The following is a 15,657-nucleotide window of genomic DNA, read 5'->3' as shown; positions in this document are numbered from 1 at the left end:
TCCACTCTGAGGCTCCTCAAAACACTTATCCCGAATTGCAATACTCTTGATATTTACAATATACATTCTGTCAGGCAATGAGCTCGAGAGCAAAAACATTTCAAATTGAATATTGCAGAAAGTGCAGTCATGCCTAGTATGGGCATTTCATATTATGAACTTTCAGTCAATACTTATAAATTGGACACAAACAAACTATTTAGATGGCTGCCGCAAATCATGTGACTTTTGGCATTTGGGCTACAGACAGTATCAAGTCTTTGGTGAATACCTAATTAAATATTGATTCAGGTTAGGATACCTTACAGCCATCCATGGAATTCACACATCTCATTGTTTAAGGATGGGCCAGCACCTAAAGACTATGGAGCTTCCAGGCTGCCTGTCTCCATGTTTCATACTGGACAAAAAGGAAGATTGAAACTCATTGGCTACTATCAACTTCCCTTTGTATCATGATGCCTCTCCTCATCCAAACTAGACTGGTTGGGCCTCAGAAGTGTTAACCCAGCGGTCATGTGATCAAAGCTGGTTTCAGGGACTGCACCCTTATTACTCCAGGATCCAAAAGATCCACCAGAACCATCTGTCATCAGCTAGCCTGAGAACCAGACTCTGAAACTAATTGCAAGTCATCAAACAGCCAAAGCACTTAACCTGTTTCAGTTTCAAAGTTCGCCTGAGAATCAACCTCCTAGATATTCAACTACAAGAAACCTTGCAATCTGCTGTGAACCCTTTGCTTTACAAGACTCTCACTTCAACTTCAAAACATCAAATCCATTAGAGAAATCACAGGCCTATCACATTGGAGACTGGAAATTGTAAATCAGAGACTGCGTAACTGTAATCTGTAAAAGTGCACTATCTTTATCGATGGGTGTGTGTGTTTGTCTGTGTGTGTACATGTGTGAGACCAAGTATGTGATGTTGTGTTAATTGGGGTAAGTATGTAAGAGTAAATAACCTTCTTTATTTTTAAACCCACGAAAGCTTGCTGCTGAATTATTTAATTGGAATGCAACACTCCAAGGGCACAAAAAGACACACATGTTTCCATACAAAACATACTGATTGTGGGAAGTAAGGGAGCACATCCATTCTATACGTGACAGTGCAAAATAATTCAATTTTTATCCAAACAGAGTGTCCCACTCTGAGGTGCTTCAATACAATTTCAATACTCTTGATATTCACAATGTACATTCCACGTCAGGCCTTCAGCCTGAGAGGCTCCACACAGTTTCCAGTCCCTCAGTATAACATACAAGAAAATAAGAAATAAAAGCAGGAGTAGGCATATGGCCTGTTAAGCCTGTTCCGCTATTCAATACAATCATGGCTGATTTTGGGCTTTAACTCCATTTTCCCACCTCCTCTCCATATTCTTTAATTCCCTCAAAGACCCAAAATCTGTCTATCCCAGCCTTAAATGTATTCAACGATGGAGCATCCCTCTGAGGCAGGGAATCCAAAGATTCGCCCTTTGAGTGAAATAATTTGTCTTCATCTCAGTCCTAAATAATAGGTCCCTTATCCTGAGACTGTGCCCTATCTTTTAGACTCCCCAACCAGTGGAAACAATCTCTCAGTACCTACCCTTTCAAGCCCCCTCAGAATTATGTAGGTTTCAATGAGCTTGCCTCTCAATCTTCTAAACTCCAGAGAATATAGGCCCAATTTACATAGTCTCTCATCAAAGAACAATCCCCTTATCCCAGGGATCAATCTAGTGAACCTTCGCTGTACCGCCTCCAATGCAAGTATATCCTTGCTTAAATGTAGAGGCCAAAACTTCACATAGTATTCCAGATATGCACTCACCAAAACCCTGTACAATTGTAGCAAGGCTTCTCTATTCCTATATTCCAATCCCCCTGCAATAAAGGCCAATATGCCATTTGTCTTCCTAATTGCTTGCTGCACCTGCATGTTAACTTTCTGCGTTCCTTGTACAAGGAACACCCAAGGCTTCTCTATTCCTATATTCCAATCCCCCTGCAATAAAGGCCAATATGCCATTTGTCTTCCTAATTGCTTGCTGCACCTGCATGTTAACTTTCTGCGTTCCTTGTACAAGGAACACCCAAGTCTCCCTGAACATCAATCACACCTTTTAAAAAAATATTCTGTTTTTTTAATTCCTACGACCAAAGTGAATAACTTGACATTGCCCCACTTTATACTCCATACACTTGTTGCCCACTCACTTAAACTGTCTTTATCTCTTTGCAGCCTTTTGTGTCCTTCCTGCAGCTTACCTTCCCACCTAACTTGGTATCATCAGCAAACTTTGATACATCACCTGTTTCTTCATCTAAGTCATTAATATAGATTGTAAATAGCTGAGGCCCCAGCACTGATCCTTGTGGCACTTCACTATTCACTGCCTACCAACTTGATAAAGCCCCATTTATGTCCACTCTCTGCTTTATTTTCCATTAACCAATCCTCTATACATGCTAAAATACAATGACTGAAATGCCTTAGACAGTTACCATTCCCTTTTCTGCCTTTGTGGAGGCTGCCCCTCAGTTGCTTTAGTGCGTCCCTCAGCATGCAGTCCTGGACCTTGGAATGTGCCAGTTTGCAACACTTGGTCGGGGACATCTCTTTGCATTGGAAGACCAGCAAGTTTCAGACAAACGAAAGACACTCTTTCACTGAGCTGATGGTCCTCCAGCTGCAGTTGTTGTTTATCTTGATGTGTGTTCCTGGAAATGGACCATAGAACACAGAGTCCTGCGTCTCAGAGCTGCTTGACAAAAACCACTGCATTTTTCTCCAGACCTTCTTTGCAATGGCGAGCCGCGTTTCTAGCCGCCGCACATCAGGAACCTAATTTCAATACTTTAGCATCTCATTATAAACCCTGCTCGCTCGATTCATCCCCCACACTGGATCATTTGGGCACATTGGCATGATTGCAAGCCAACATGTTTCACAACTGTACATAAGTGAAGTGCACCTGGCGAGTTGCACTATGCTTGGGACTTTGAGGTTTGTTTGCTTACTTTGCTTTGGGCAGCACATGCGATCATCAGCACCAGGCTTCTGTAAGGAACGTAGCTTTTTATCTCTGTTGGACAGTTGTAAAGAACGTATCTTTTTATTTTCTGTTGGACTCTGGTAAAATTACAATGGCTGCAGTTGAAAGACATGTCCACTGGAACAGGATGAGAGATATATACAATGTTGCAGTCCTGGAACAGAGTGTGCCATGAAAGACAGGAAGGTGCCGGAAAGGAGTCCTAGACCAAGGGAGCTGCCTGACAATAGCATTTTAATTGGCTCCTGAACAGGTGACCAAGGTTTTGTGTGACAGTAGTGTGCAGAATAGCTCCTAGCTCGAAAGGAACAAGACCTAAAACCTCTTTCTCCTGTGTGTGGAAGATTCCAGGAATTCCACAATAATAACTAGCTGTTTTTCTTCTCTTCATATCTCTATAATCTGCTCTCTCTCTGAAAACCCCTGTCAAGAGGCAAAGGGCAAAACCACTGTTAGAGACATTGAAAGGCAAGTGCCCAACCAGTGAACTAAATTCTGAAAGTGCTGGAAGAAAACTTTGTGTTATCAACAAGAACTGAAAGGAATTTGGAAGACATTGATCAAAATCAACCCATCGAAGGATAAATGTTGGCCAGAACACTGGGAGAACTCATCGGCTCTTCTTAAAGTGGTGCCATGATGTTCAACTGAGAGGGCAGATGGATCTCACTTTACAGTTTCACCTAACCAACAGTGCTTCCAACAGTGCTGCACTCCCTCCGTATTCCATTTACACATCAGCTTAGATATGGTTCGAATTCACATGAAGGTGGTATTCAAATCCTGCCTTTGTTATCTATAGACTTACAATTCCCAATTGTGAAATATGGAAAATTGCTCAGGTATGTCTTTTTCACAAAAAGTAGGACAAATCCAACCCAATCAGTTATCACCCCGTGTCCCCTCTCAATCATCAGCAAAGTGATGGAAGATGTTGTCAACAGTCCTATCAAGCGATACTTACACAGCTATAACCTGCTCACTGACGCCCAGTTTGGGTTCTGTCATGGTCACTCAGCTCCTGACCTCAATACGGTCTTGGTCTAAACATGGACAAAAGAGCTGAACTCCTGAGGTGAGGTGACAGTGACTGCCCTAGACATCAAGCCAGCATTTGACTGAGTGTGGCATCAAGGAGCCCTAGCAAAACTGGAGTCAATGGGAATCAGGGGGAAAACTCTCCGCTAGTTGGAGCCATACCTAGCACAAAGGAAGATGGTTGTGGTTGTTGGAGGTCAGTCATCTCAGCTCCAGGTTATCACTGCAGGAGTTCCTCAGGGTAGTGTCCTAGGCCCAACCATCTTCAGCTGCTTCATCAATAACCTTCCCTACATCATATGGTCATAAGTGTGGATGTTCACTGATGATTCAGCACCATTTGTGAGTCCTCAGATACTGAAGTAGCCCGTCTCCATATGCAGTGAGACCTGGACAACATTCTGGCCTATGATATACAAAATATGGCAAGTAGCATTTGCACCACACAAGTGCCAGGCAATGACCTCCAACAAGAGAGAATCTAACCATCGCCCCTTGACATTCAATGACATTAACATCACTGAATCTCCCACTATCAACATACTGGGGGTTACCATTGACATGAAATTGAACTGGACCAGCCATATAAATATTGTAGTTACAAGAACAGGTCAGGGGCTGGGAATCGTGGAGCGAGTAACTTGCCTCCTGACTCCCCAAAGCCTGTCCACAAGACACAAGTTAGGATGGAATACTCCCCACTTGCCTAGATGAGTGCAGCTCCAACAACACTCAAGGAGCTCAACACCATCCAGGACAAAGCAGCCCGCTTGATTGCCACCCCATCTGCAACCTTAAACATTCACTCCCTCAACCACCGATGCACTACAGCAATTCCCAAGGTTTCTTCGACAGCACCTTCCAAACCCGTGACCTCTACCACCTAGAAGGACACAGGCAGCAGATGCTTGGGAACACCATCACCTGCAAGCCCCCCTCCAAGCCACACACCATCCTGACTTGGAACTATATCACCGTTCCTTCATTGTCGCTGGGTCAAAATCCTGGAACTTCCTAACTGCACTGTGGGTACACTACATGCCCTGCAGTGGCTCAAGAAGACAGCTCACCACCCCCTTCTCAAGGGAAATTAGGGGTGGGCAATAAATGCTGGCCTAGCCAGCAACACTCACATCCCATGAATGGATTTTAAAAAATGCTGTTAAGGTATTTTGTTTCTGATTTCTAGAGGCAGAATTTTCTGCCTGTCGGGCGGGCGAAGTGGGAGCGGGCGCAGGTGGGCGAGGACCCGATCGGCGTCCCCAATTGGGTCCATGCCACCATGTTATGTGGGTGGGCCAATTCCCACGTCCATTATAACACTGGGCCACATGTTTAGTGAATCTTTTCTCTTATTCACAAGCTGATTTTCCTCAAAATCCCAACCTCTGGATTAAGCTTCACGGGTCCTAAATGTTTTACTCTCCAAGTCAAATCTCTCAACCCCCAGTCCCAAGCTGGATTCAGTGATCCAAAACGGAACTCCAATACTGAGAATCCTCTGGCCTCTTCTTTAATTACAACATTGCAGTCAATGATTCTCTTGGCGACTGAAGCAATGGCTCACTGGGCCAAACAGTTACCATTAGTAAGGATATTTATTAGCAAGAGAACAGTTAAATGGATTACAAGCCAGGTTAAACAGGTAGAGAAGCTTTCCACTTACCATATGTCAGTGTGTGAATACTCCGGGCTAGTTATTTCACTTTGCATCCCAGAAAAGCGCCCTGCTTTATTCATTACCATTAACACTTTGACCATTGATAACAATGCTTGCAAAAGTGCAGCAGGGTAACCTGGCTAATTTATGCTGGGCGTGGGTAGCCTGCTTCCTGGCCATTAATAAATCCTCAATCCATACTAATATATTACCTCATATCCAAAAAATTCAAATATTGTGGCACCTTAATGAATGCTTTCCGAAAATCCAATTACACTGAATCCACTTGTTCCATTTTATTTACCGTTAGAAATTAGACATATGAATAATATTGTGATGCAGATAATTGATGATTATATTAGACCTTGGAATAGCTAGAGGATTAGGTTAACGCCTTAAGTTTTGTTTTACTGGGGATTGCTAAAGTTTCATTTCATTGGAAGTGAAACTTAAGCAGTTCATTGGAAACAAAACTAGTGAAAGGAGGCACCATAGTGAATCATTCCATGGTTCAACAGCCTGATAATAATTAGAACAGTTAGCTTGGTTTTATGAACAGTTCTAAGCAGGAGGCAGGATCAACCATGACTTTCAAAAGGGTATTGGATAATTATCTGAAGCGAAAATGTTTAGAGGGCCTCTAATTCCATGAGCTCTAATTTTATGACACCTTAGTAAATAATTTCTGAAAATCAAAATACATTCACACTACCCTGTTCCCTCACACTGCATCCTGCTCCCTCACACTGTAGACTGCTCCCTTACATTGTGCCCCTGTCCCTCACACTGTACCCTTGACCCTCACACTGTACCCCTGTCCCTCACAGTGTACTCTGCTCCCCCACATTGTATCCCTGCCCATCACACTGTACCTCTGTCCCTCACACTGTACCCCTGTCGCTCACAGTGTACCCTGCTGCCTCACATTGTGCCTCTGCCCCTCACACTATATTCCTGACCCTCACACTGTACTCCCGACCCTCACTCTGTACCCTCTCCCTCACCCTGTATTCTCTCCCACACACTGTACCCTGCTCCTTCACACTTTACCCCATCCCTCACACTGTACCCTGCTCCCACACCCTGCACCTTGCTCCCTCAAGCTGTACCCCTGTCCCTTACCCTGTACCTAGGCCCCTCACTCTGTACCCTCTCCCTCACTCTGTACCCTCTCCCTCACCCTGTACCCTCTCCCTCACCCTGTACCCTCTCCCTCACACTGTACCCTGTTCCCTCACACTGTGTCCTGTCCTCACGCTGTACCCCTGCCCCTCAAACTGTACCTTGCTCCCTCACCCTGTACCCTGCTTCCTCACACTGTCCCTCACACTGTACCCTTCTCTCTCACCCTGTTCCCAGCTCCCTCACCCTGTACCCTCTCCTTCACCCTGTACCCTCTCCCTCACCCTGTGCCCTTTCCCTCACACTGTACTCTCTCCCTTAAACTGTACTCCCTCCCTCGCATTGTACCCTGCTCACTCACACTTTACCCCATCCCTCACACTGTGCCCCTATCCCTCAAACTGTACCCTGCTTCCTCACTTGTACCCCTGTCCTTCACACTGTACCCTGTTTCCTCACCCTGTACCCTGCTCCCTCACCCTGTACCCCTGTCCCTTACCCTGTACCTAGGTCCCTTACTCCGTACCGTCTTCCTCACCCTGTACCCTTTCCCTCACCCTGTACCCTCTCCCTCACACTGTACCCTGTCTCTTACATCGTACTCTCTCCCTCACATTGTACCCTGTTCCCTCACACTGGACCCGCTCCCTCACACTGTACCTTGTTCCCTCACACTGTACCCTGCCCTCATGCTGTACCCTTGTCCCTCAAATTGTACCCTGCTTCCTTACACTGTACCCTGCATCCTCACACTGTACCCCGTCCCTCACAGTGTACCCTCTCCCTTATCCTGTACCCTCTCCCTCACGCTATATCCTCTCCCTTACACTGTACTCTCTCTCTCACACTATACCCTGCTCCCTCACATTTTTTCCCGTCCCTCACACTGTACCCCTGTCCTTCACACTTTACCCTGCTCCCACCCCCTATAGCCTGCTCCCTCCCCTTACATCTAGCTCCCTCAACCTGTACCCTCTCCCTTACCCTGTACCCTCTCCCTCACACTGCTCCTTCTCACGCACAGTACACCACATCCTTACACTGTACCCTGTTCCTTTATACTATACCCTGCACCCTCACACCATGCTTTCAAAAGGATATTGAACAATTCTCTGAAGAGAAGGAGGGTCCCTAATTCCATGAGCTCTAATTTGTGACACCCTATTAGAATGATTTCTGAAAATCAAAATACATTCATACTGTACCCTGCTCCCTCACATTGTATCCCTTTCTCTCACACTGTACCTCTCTCCTGCACACCATACCTTTCTCCCTCACACTGTACTCCACTCCCTTGCTCCCTCGCACTGTACATTGGTGCCTCCCACTAAACTCTGGTCACTCACACTGTACCGTGATGACACATGTGCTTCTCAGGGGGAAAATGAATATATTTTACATTGCAATGATAGTCGCTTTATGGATATGTTTCTCTAGAAGATGATTTCTTGTAATAAGCCACTTGTTCTAAGAACTGATTAGGTGACCAAGCTGTCTGGGAGATAAACAACAGAAAATCAAAGGGTAAACAAGAAGTTTATTGAAGGGAACATCTCATTCAAGCAGTTTGGTTTAGAGCAAGCTAGCAGCAGGGATCATCACTTTCAGCAGAATTCAGCTGAAATTCTTTGTGCTGGCAAAAGGGTTTAAAACCCTTGATAACTAAGGACTCTAACAGTGAGTTGGACTCCTGGGATAGCCAAGCCGAGAAGAGAGAGGGTTCAAAAGGCCACACTACAGATTTAAAGAACATTAGAACTGGGATAGTTCTGACCTGAGGTGGCCATGCTTAAGACGCTAATGACGCCTATGTTGAATTGTGAGTCTATAACCAGGGGATAGTTGGAGGAGATTTTTGAAGGGAAAACCTTGCCAGAAGTAAATGGAAGGTCTAAGAAATCTGAATCCTTATATGATTATTTGAAACAGTCCTCAGACCAATCTTCCAATTTCTGGTAAGCATTTGACTGGAGTTTTTAGCGATGGAAGTCAAATAGGTCAGGAAGGAAATTTGAGTTAAGTTCAGTTTAGAGTATAAGTAACTGTGTTCACTGTACTTTGAATATCTTTAACATAACTGACTATTTAAGGCAATGTAGATATTAGTATTCATATTTTTTGATTTTTGAATAGTAACATTCTTTGGTTTTAACAGTGAACCTTGTGGATTTATTCTTTTAATAAATACCTGGGTTTTTGGATTTCAGAAAAATACTTAAAATGTTACTGGTCTCTGCTGAGATCATGACAGTACCCAATCCCATAGACAGTACCCTGCTCCCTCAAACTGTACCCAATCGCGTAGACAGTATCCTGCTCCCTCAGACTCTACCCAATCCCGTAGACAGTACCCTGCTCCCTCAGACTGTACCCAATCGCGTAGACAGTATCTTGCTCCCTCAGGCTCTACCCAATCCCGTAGACAGTATCCTGCTCCCTCAGACTCTACCCAATCTCGTAGACAGTATCCTGCTCCTTCAGTCTCTACCCAATCCCGTAGACAGTATCCTGCTCCCTCAGACTCTACCCAATCCCGTAGACAGTATCCTGCTCCCTCAGACTCTACCCAATCCCGTAGACAGTATCCTGCTCCCTCAGTCTCTACCCAATCCCGTAGACAGTATCCTGCTCCCTCAGACTGTACCCAATCCTGTAGACAGTATCCTGCTCCCTCAGACTGTACCCAATCCTGTAGACAGTATCCTGCTCCCTCAGTCTCTACCCAATCCCGTAGACAGTATCCTGCTCCCTCAGACTGTACCAAATCCTGTAGACAGTATCCTGCTCCCGAGTCTCAGGGTACTCTATGGACAGGGTGGATAGGGAGCAGCTGTCCCCCTTAGCTGAAGGGTCAGTCACAAGGGGGCATAAGTTCAAGGTGAGGGGCAGGAGGTTTAGGGGGGATGTGAGGAAAAACTTTTTTACCCAGAGGGTGGTGACGGTCTGGAATGCACTGCCTCAGAGGGTGTTGGAGGCAGGTTGCCTCACATTCTTTAAAAAGTACCTGGATGAGCACTTGACACGTCATAACATTCAAGGCTATGGGCCAAGTGCTGGTAAATGGGATTAGGTAGGTAGGTCAGGTGTTTCTCACATGTCAGTGCAGACTCGATGGGCCGAAAGGCCTCTTCTGCACTGTGATTCTGTGATTCTGTGAATCCAGTAGACAGTATCCTGCTCTCTCAGACTGTACCCAATCCCGTAGACAGTATCCTGCTCCCTCAGACTCCACCCAATGCCGTAGACAGTATCCTGCTCCCTCAGACTCCACCCAATCCCGTAGACAGTATCCTGCTCCCTCAGAATCTACCCTGCTCTCTCAGCCTGTACCCAATCCCGTAGACAGTATCCTGCTCCCTCAGACTCTACCCTGCTCCCTCAGACTCTACCCAATCCCGTTGACGGTACCCTGCTCCCTCAGACTGTACCCAATCCCGTAGACAGCACCCTGCTCCCTCAGACTCTACCCAATCCCGTAGACAGTACCCTGCTCCCTCAGACTGTACCCAATTCTGTAGACAGTACCCTGCTCCCTCAGGCAGTACCCTGCTCCCTCAGACTGTACCCAATCCCGTAAACAGTACCCTGCTCCCTCAGACTGTACCCAATCTCGTAAACAGTACCCTGCTCCCTCAGACTGTACCCAATCCTGTAGACAGTATCCTGCTCCCTCAGACTGTACTCAATCCCGTAAACAGTATCCTGCTCCCTCAGACTGTACCCAATCCTGTAGACAGTACCATACTCCCTCAGACTCTACCCAATCCCGTAGGCAGTACTCTGCTCCCTCAGTCTCTACCCAATCCCATAGACAGTATCATGCTCTCTCAGACTCTACCCAATCCCGTAGACAGTATCCTGCTCCCTCAGACTCTACCCAATCCCGCAGACGGTATCCTGCTCCCTCAGACTGTACCCAATTCTGTCGACAGTACCATACTCCTTCAGACTGTACCCAATCCCATAGACAGTATCCTGCTCCCTCAGACTCTACTCAATCCCTTAGACAGTAACCTGCTCCCTCAGACTATACCAAACCTCTCATACAGGAGCCTGATCCCTCACACACCTCAGGAACATAGAGAACAGCATAAAGCCATTCAGCCCTTCAAGTCTGTTCTGCCATACAATTAGAATTTGGCTCATCTGCAACTCAATCTCAATTACCCACCTTTGCTACATATCCTTTGATGCCCTAACCTAACAAAAATCTGTCAATCCTAGTTCTGAACATTTCAACTGACACAGTTTCTATAGCCTATTGTGGCATCTTGGGGGTGTTTCAAATCTTCACTACCCTTTGTAAGATGAAGAGGTTCCTGGTTTCACTTCTATACAGCCCAGTTCCCAATTTCATATTATGCTCTCTTGTTCTGGATTTCATTCTTGGATTAAAATAGCCTCTATTGCAAAGCTTCCAGCCTTTGATGAGGGTGAGAGCCGAACCAAGAATTGAAGATGTGAATCGTAGCTCAATCTGCTAGTGTTTAGCTGTTTTAGGCCCCTTGAATCTCAGGCCTTGGCAGAGACTCTTTGTTTATTCTGTTTGAAACTCAAATGCACCAGCAAGATAAGGAATGTATCAAACAATGCAAACATGAGGGTGTTGCCCTCAGAATCAGGGTGAGTTGGAAGGTCAGTCCATTGTAACCTCAAGATGTAATGTTTTCAAAGGGGCATCTTTATGAAAAGGCATGGTGCCCAAAGAACGAAACAAAAAGTTTGGCAAACTTTTTGGTGTGTGGGAAATGAAAAACAGAATGGAAAGAAAAGTGTCAGCAAATCTCACAAACCTTACTTTATTCTCTGCCTCAAAAACAGTGGTTGTCAACCTTTCCACCAACTACAAGTGTTGACACAGTCGATATGAAACGCCCTCCCTCAAAAAATTACCAAAATAAATGGAATGGAAGTCAGACAGGCTCCACCAGACTCCCACACGCAGAGTCAAAAACAGAAAATGCTGGGAAAACTCAGCAGCTCTGGCAGCATCTGTGGAAGGAGAAACAGAGTTAATGTTTCGAGTCCATATGACTCTTCTTCATGCTTTGAAGAAGGGTCATACGGACTTGAAACGTTAATTCTGTCTTTCTCTCCACAGATGCTGCCAGACCTGCTGAGTTTTCCCAGCATTTTCTGTTTCTGTTTCAGATTTCCAGCATCTGCAGTATTTTGCTTTTATCCCACTCAGAGTCGTTGAAGACAGAAATTTAAAACATAGAAAGAGTTTCAGCACAGAAGGAGACCACTCGGCCCATTTACCAAAGTGTCAGTCACCCACAAAAAAACAGTGATGTTAATACAAAATTATTTTTCGAGAATTATAATACAGAAACCGAGATAATTGTAATTAACTCATTAAAAATACAGAAAATGCAGAAATCTGATGGCAGAGGCTCCAAAGACACTCTCGCCTCTGAGTCGCAAGGTTCCGACTTCAAGACTCACTCCAGGGATCGAGCATAAAAATCAAGGCTGACAATCCAGAGCAGTACTGAGAGAGTGCTGCATTGTCAGAGGTGCTGTCTTTCAGATGAGGCATTAAACTGAGGTCGCTTAGGCGTTTGGCGATGATCTTCGTGTAGAGCCTTAATAAGATCGGGCCGATTGTTATTGGCCGCCAGTTGTCTATGCTTTTGAGCTTCTCCGTGTCATCGGTTTTGGGGATCAGGACGGTACGGCTCTTTTTCAGCATCCGAGGGATGGATCCAGTTTAATTAAACTGAGGTCCCATCTGCCTGCTTGGGTGGATGTAAAGATCCCATGGCATTATTTCAAAGAGGAGCAAGGGAGTTATCCCCAGTAGGCTAATACCTATCCATCAATCAATCAACATCACAAAAGAGTAGATTATCTGGTTGTTATCACATTGCTGTTTGTGGCAGTTAATTGGCTGCCGCGTTTCCTACATCGCAACTGTGGCTACATTTCAAAAATACTTCATTGGCTGTAAACTGTTTTGCGATGTCTGGTAGTCATGAAAAGTGTTATATAAATGCAAGCCATTCAATCTTTCTAAAATCAGATCACATTGTGGATGCTCTAGGATTCCTTTGTGGACCCACTGGGGTACTAGGATCCTAGTTTTAAAACTTTTTGCCCGATTTTAAGCCTACTCTCCACACAGAAGTCTGCAAATAAGACCCAGAAATTAAAATCTTGCCAACACCTACTAGGGCATTGAAGCCCAAACTGATATTCTACACAAGCAGATCTGGGAATTCAAAATACTATTCATTGTCTTCCAACAGCTGTTTACTGGGAGCTGAGACAGTCCATCTAAAATAACAGATGTGCTCCAAAAACGAGGGAATTATTTTAATTCTAATCAGATCCAATTCAGGAACATTTCTCAGTGCGGTTAAGGCGCCTTAAAGAACCTTGTTTCTTTGCACCTGAAGTATGGAGCATTGAGAAATATTTGCTGTATCCACACAGTAATCTGACTATCCAGATCCTGAAAAACCTGTTGCGTGGCCTGACAGCCTTGGTACTGGTGGCCCCGTGGCTTTGCTGGTAAGACTAGTGAGTTAAAAGTGGCCTTGTAGATCATACAGAACTAACAATAACACATACTTTTCCACTGAAAAAAGGCAGTGATCACAAGTATAAACTGCAGTTGACTTACATGGTTCTGCTTGTTGAGGATTCATGATTCACCAGCTGAAAGAATTATGTTGAAAATAATGATGGTTACTTAAAACGAAACTATCAGGAACTGAAAGTAAGCTGATCCGAACCCAATTAGACAATGACTCAACAACTCCCTCTTCCGCACAAGAGAGGTGTCAGCTGTGGCTCAGTTCATAGCACCCTCCCCTTTGAATCAGAGGGTTGTGGGTTCATGTCCCACTCCCGGAAACCAAGAACTGTGATTGTACTCGAAAGAGTTGCAATCTGTGACTGTTGATAACTCGAAAGAGTTTCAGCACAAGAGGAAATACAGTGAAGGGCCGGGGCTCCGTTAAAAGCAACCATTTATATAAGATATAAAGGCCTGAATTTTCACTTTTAAGTCAGGATCACAGAGTCGGGAAAATTCTTGGCTCTGCAATTCCAACTCGGAAGACTGTGTCCCAAACAGTTTGATTTTCATTCTGGGGGCTGGATGTTAACAGGAATTGGGTCCGCCGATCCCGAGAGAGTGCAGGGATAGCCACAGGGGCTGCCAGGTGAGAAGGCAGGCTGTGTGAAAGGCCCACATTGGCAATCCTGGACTTTGACCCATCTTTAAAAAAAAACAATAAAACAAAAAACAGCCCTCACCCCTCACACTCCCCATGCCCCATCCATGTCAACCCATGCTACCCCCATGGCCCTTTAGAGCCTCAATGCCAAGCAATGCCACTCTACCTACACCCTTTATAGATGCTATGCCAACCTATGCACATCTACCGAAGCCCCAATGTCCCCTTACAGCCCTGATGCCAATTTAGTGCCAACCCATGCCCCCCACCCACCATCCTTTGCCTTTACACCCTCCACATCAAGTCACCCAGTATTCACCATAGGCAGACATCAGGACCCATTTTGAGATGAAGTAAAATAGTTCTAAGTGTCTACTGCAGACTTTATTTTTAAAACAAAACACCCTCATTCATAAAAACCCATTTACTATATTTACATTCCTTTAACTACATTATCCCTCATGAAAACAAACATTTCATTCATGTGTTCATATTCCTTATTAAAACAAGCATTTGTATTCATATACACACATGGACTGCAGCAGTTCAAAAAGGCAGCTCACCATCAACTTATCAAGGGCAATTAAGGATGGGCAATGATTGGCCAAGCAGCGATGTCCACATCCAGTGACAGAATAGAAAAAAAAATCAAACACTCTATAACCACTTGGAGCTATCAATCAAACTGTGAACTGACAGGCACCCCACTGTGATAATGATAAGTTATGAAGTCAGTCACACAGCACAAATCCTATAATAATAATCCTCAGACTTATGTCAACAGACAGAATGAAATAGCAAGCACTGATTCTTTTTAACTGCAGCATAGTTTTTTTTATTTTAAAGGGCAGGACATTTAAATGCCTTGACAGTTTGACAGTTTCCTTGACAGCTTGACAGTTCCAATCAGCTTGACAGTTCCCTTGACAGCTTGCCAGTTCCCATAAGTTTATCCATTTTTACACACATTCATGTCTGCTTTTAAAAATCCCAAATGGCAATTTAACTCTCCCAAAAGGCACCTGACATCTCCCAAAGGGCACCTGACCTTTCCCAAAGGTGTCCCTGAACCTAGCCTCTCTCTCCAAAGACCTCCGGCAGCTTTAGACCTTCTCCTGAAAGGTCTAAAGCTCACAAGTCATGTTTTGGACATCCTATTTATAAAAATTGGATCTGTCTGAAAGCAGCTGCACTCTTACATGTGCAGCTGTCTCCATGAGCCATGGATGTGCAAACTACAACTCGCCCTGATCCCTCCCGGCAAAAATGGTGGGTGCCGAGTTTGGGGGGGCGAGGCTTCTGGAATCAGGTCGCAGCGCCATTTGGCTAAGCCAGAGACTCTCTCTGTCATTATGAAAATTCAGGCCATGGAATTGACCAAGAGGTTACGTGAGTGGGCAAAATATTGGCAGAAGGAGTATAACATGAGAAAAAGTGAACTTGTAGACTTTAGCAGGAAGAACAGAGGGCGCTGGTGAGAAGTGACTGAAGCATTCTGGGAGAAGTCAGCGCAGTCACCACGACTCAGGAGGGAATCGAGGAGAAGGACTCTTGCACTCAACAGGAGGAAGGGCATCCAACAGAGGGCGCTGGTGAGAAGT

At 45.0% G+C, this 15,657-nt stretch overlaps 1 protein-coding gene across 2 annotated transcripts in view; it reads right to left on the bottom strand.

Annotated features, from left to right (window-relative positions):
- The window catches only part of LOC144681795 (protein SSUH2 homolog), a 66,463-nt gene extending 52,848 nt beyond the window's left edge, over nt 1–13,615 (bottom strand). Inside the window, exon 1 of one of the 2 annotated variants that reach the window (XM_078543802.1) lies at nt 13,498–13,615. In XM_078543802.1, coding sequence (XP_078399928.1) covers nt 13,498–13,522 — 25 coding nt within the window. In that variant the 5' untranslated portion in view covers nt 13,523–13,615. Of the gene's footprint in view, nt 1–5,753; nt 5,895–13,497 lie in introns of those variants that run through there. The other variant, XM_078543803.1, reaches the window with a different exon arrangement.
- Nucleotides 13,616–15,657: the final 2,042 nt, after the last annotated feature.

The sequence above is a fragment of the Cetorhinus maximus genome, chromosome 6 (assembly GCF_964194155.1).
Source record: "Cetorhinus maximus chromosome 6, sCetMax3.hap1.1, whole genome shotgun sequence".
Classification (NCBI taxonomy): Eukaryota; Metazoa; Chordata; class Chondrichthyes; order Lamniformes; family Cetorhinidae; genus Cetorhinus; species Cetorhinus maximus.
The sequence above is the reverse complement of the archived record's forward strand: the minus strand, read 5'-3'. Positions and strand labels throughout refer to the sequence as shown.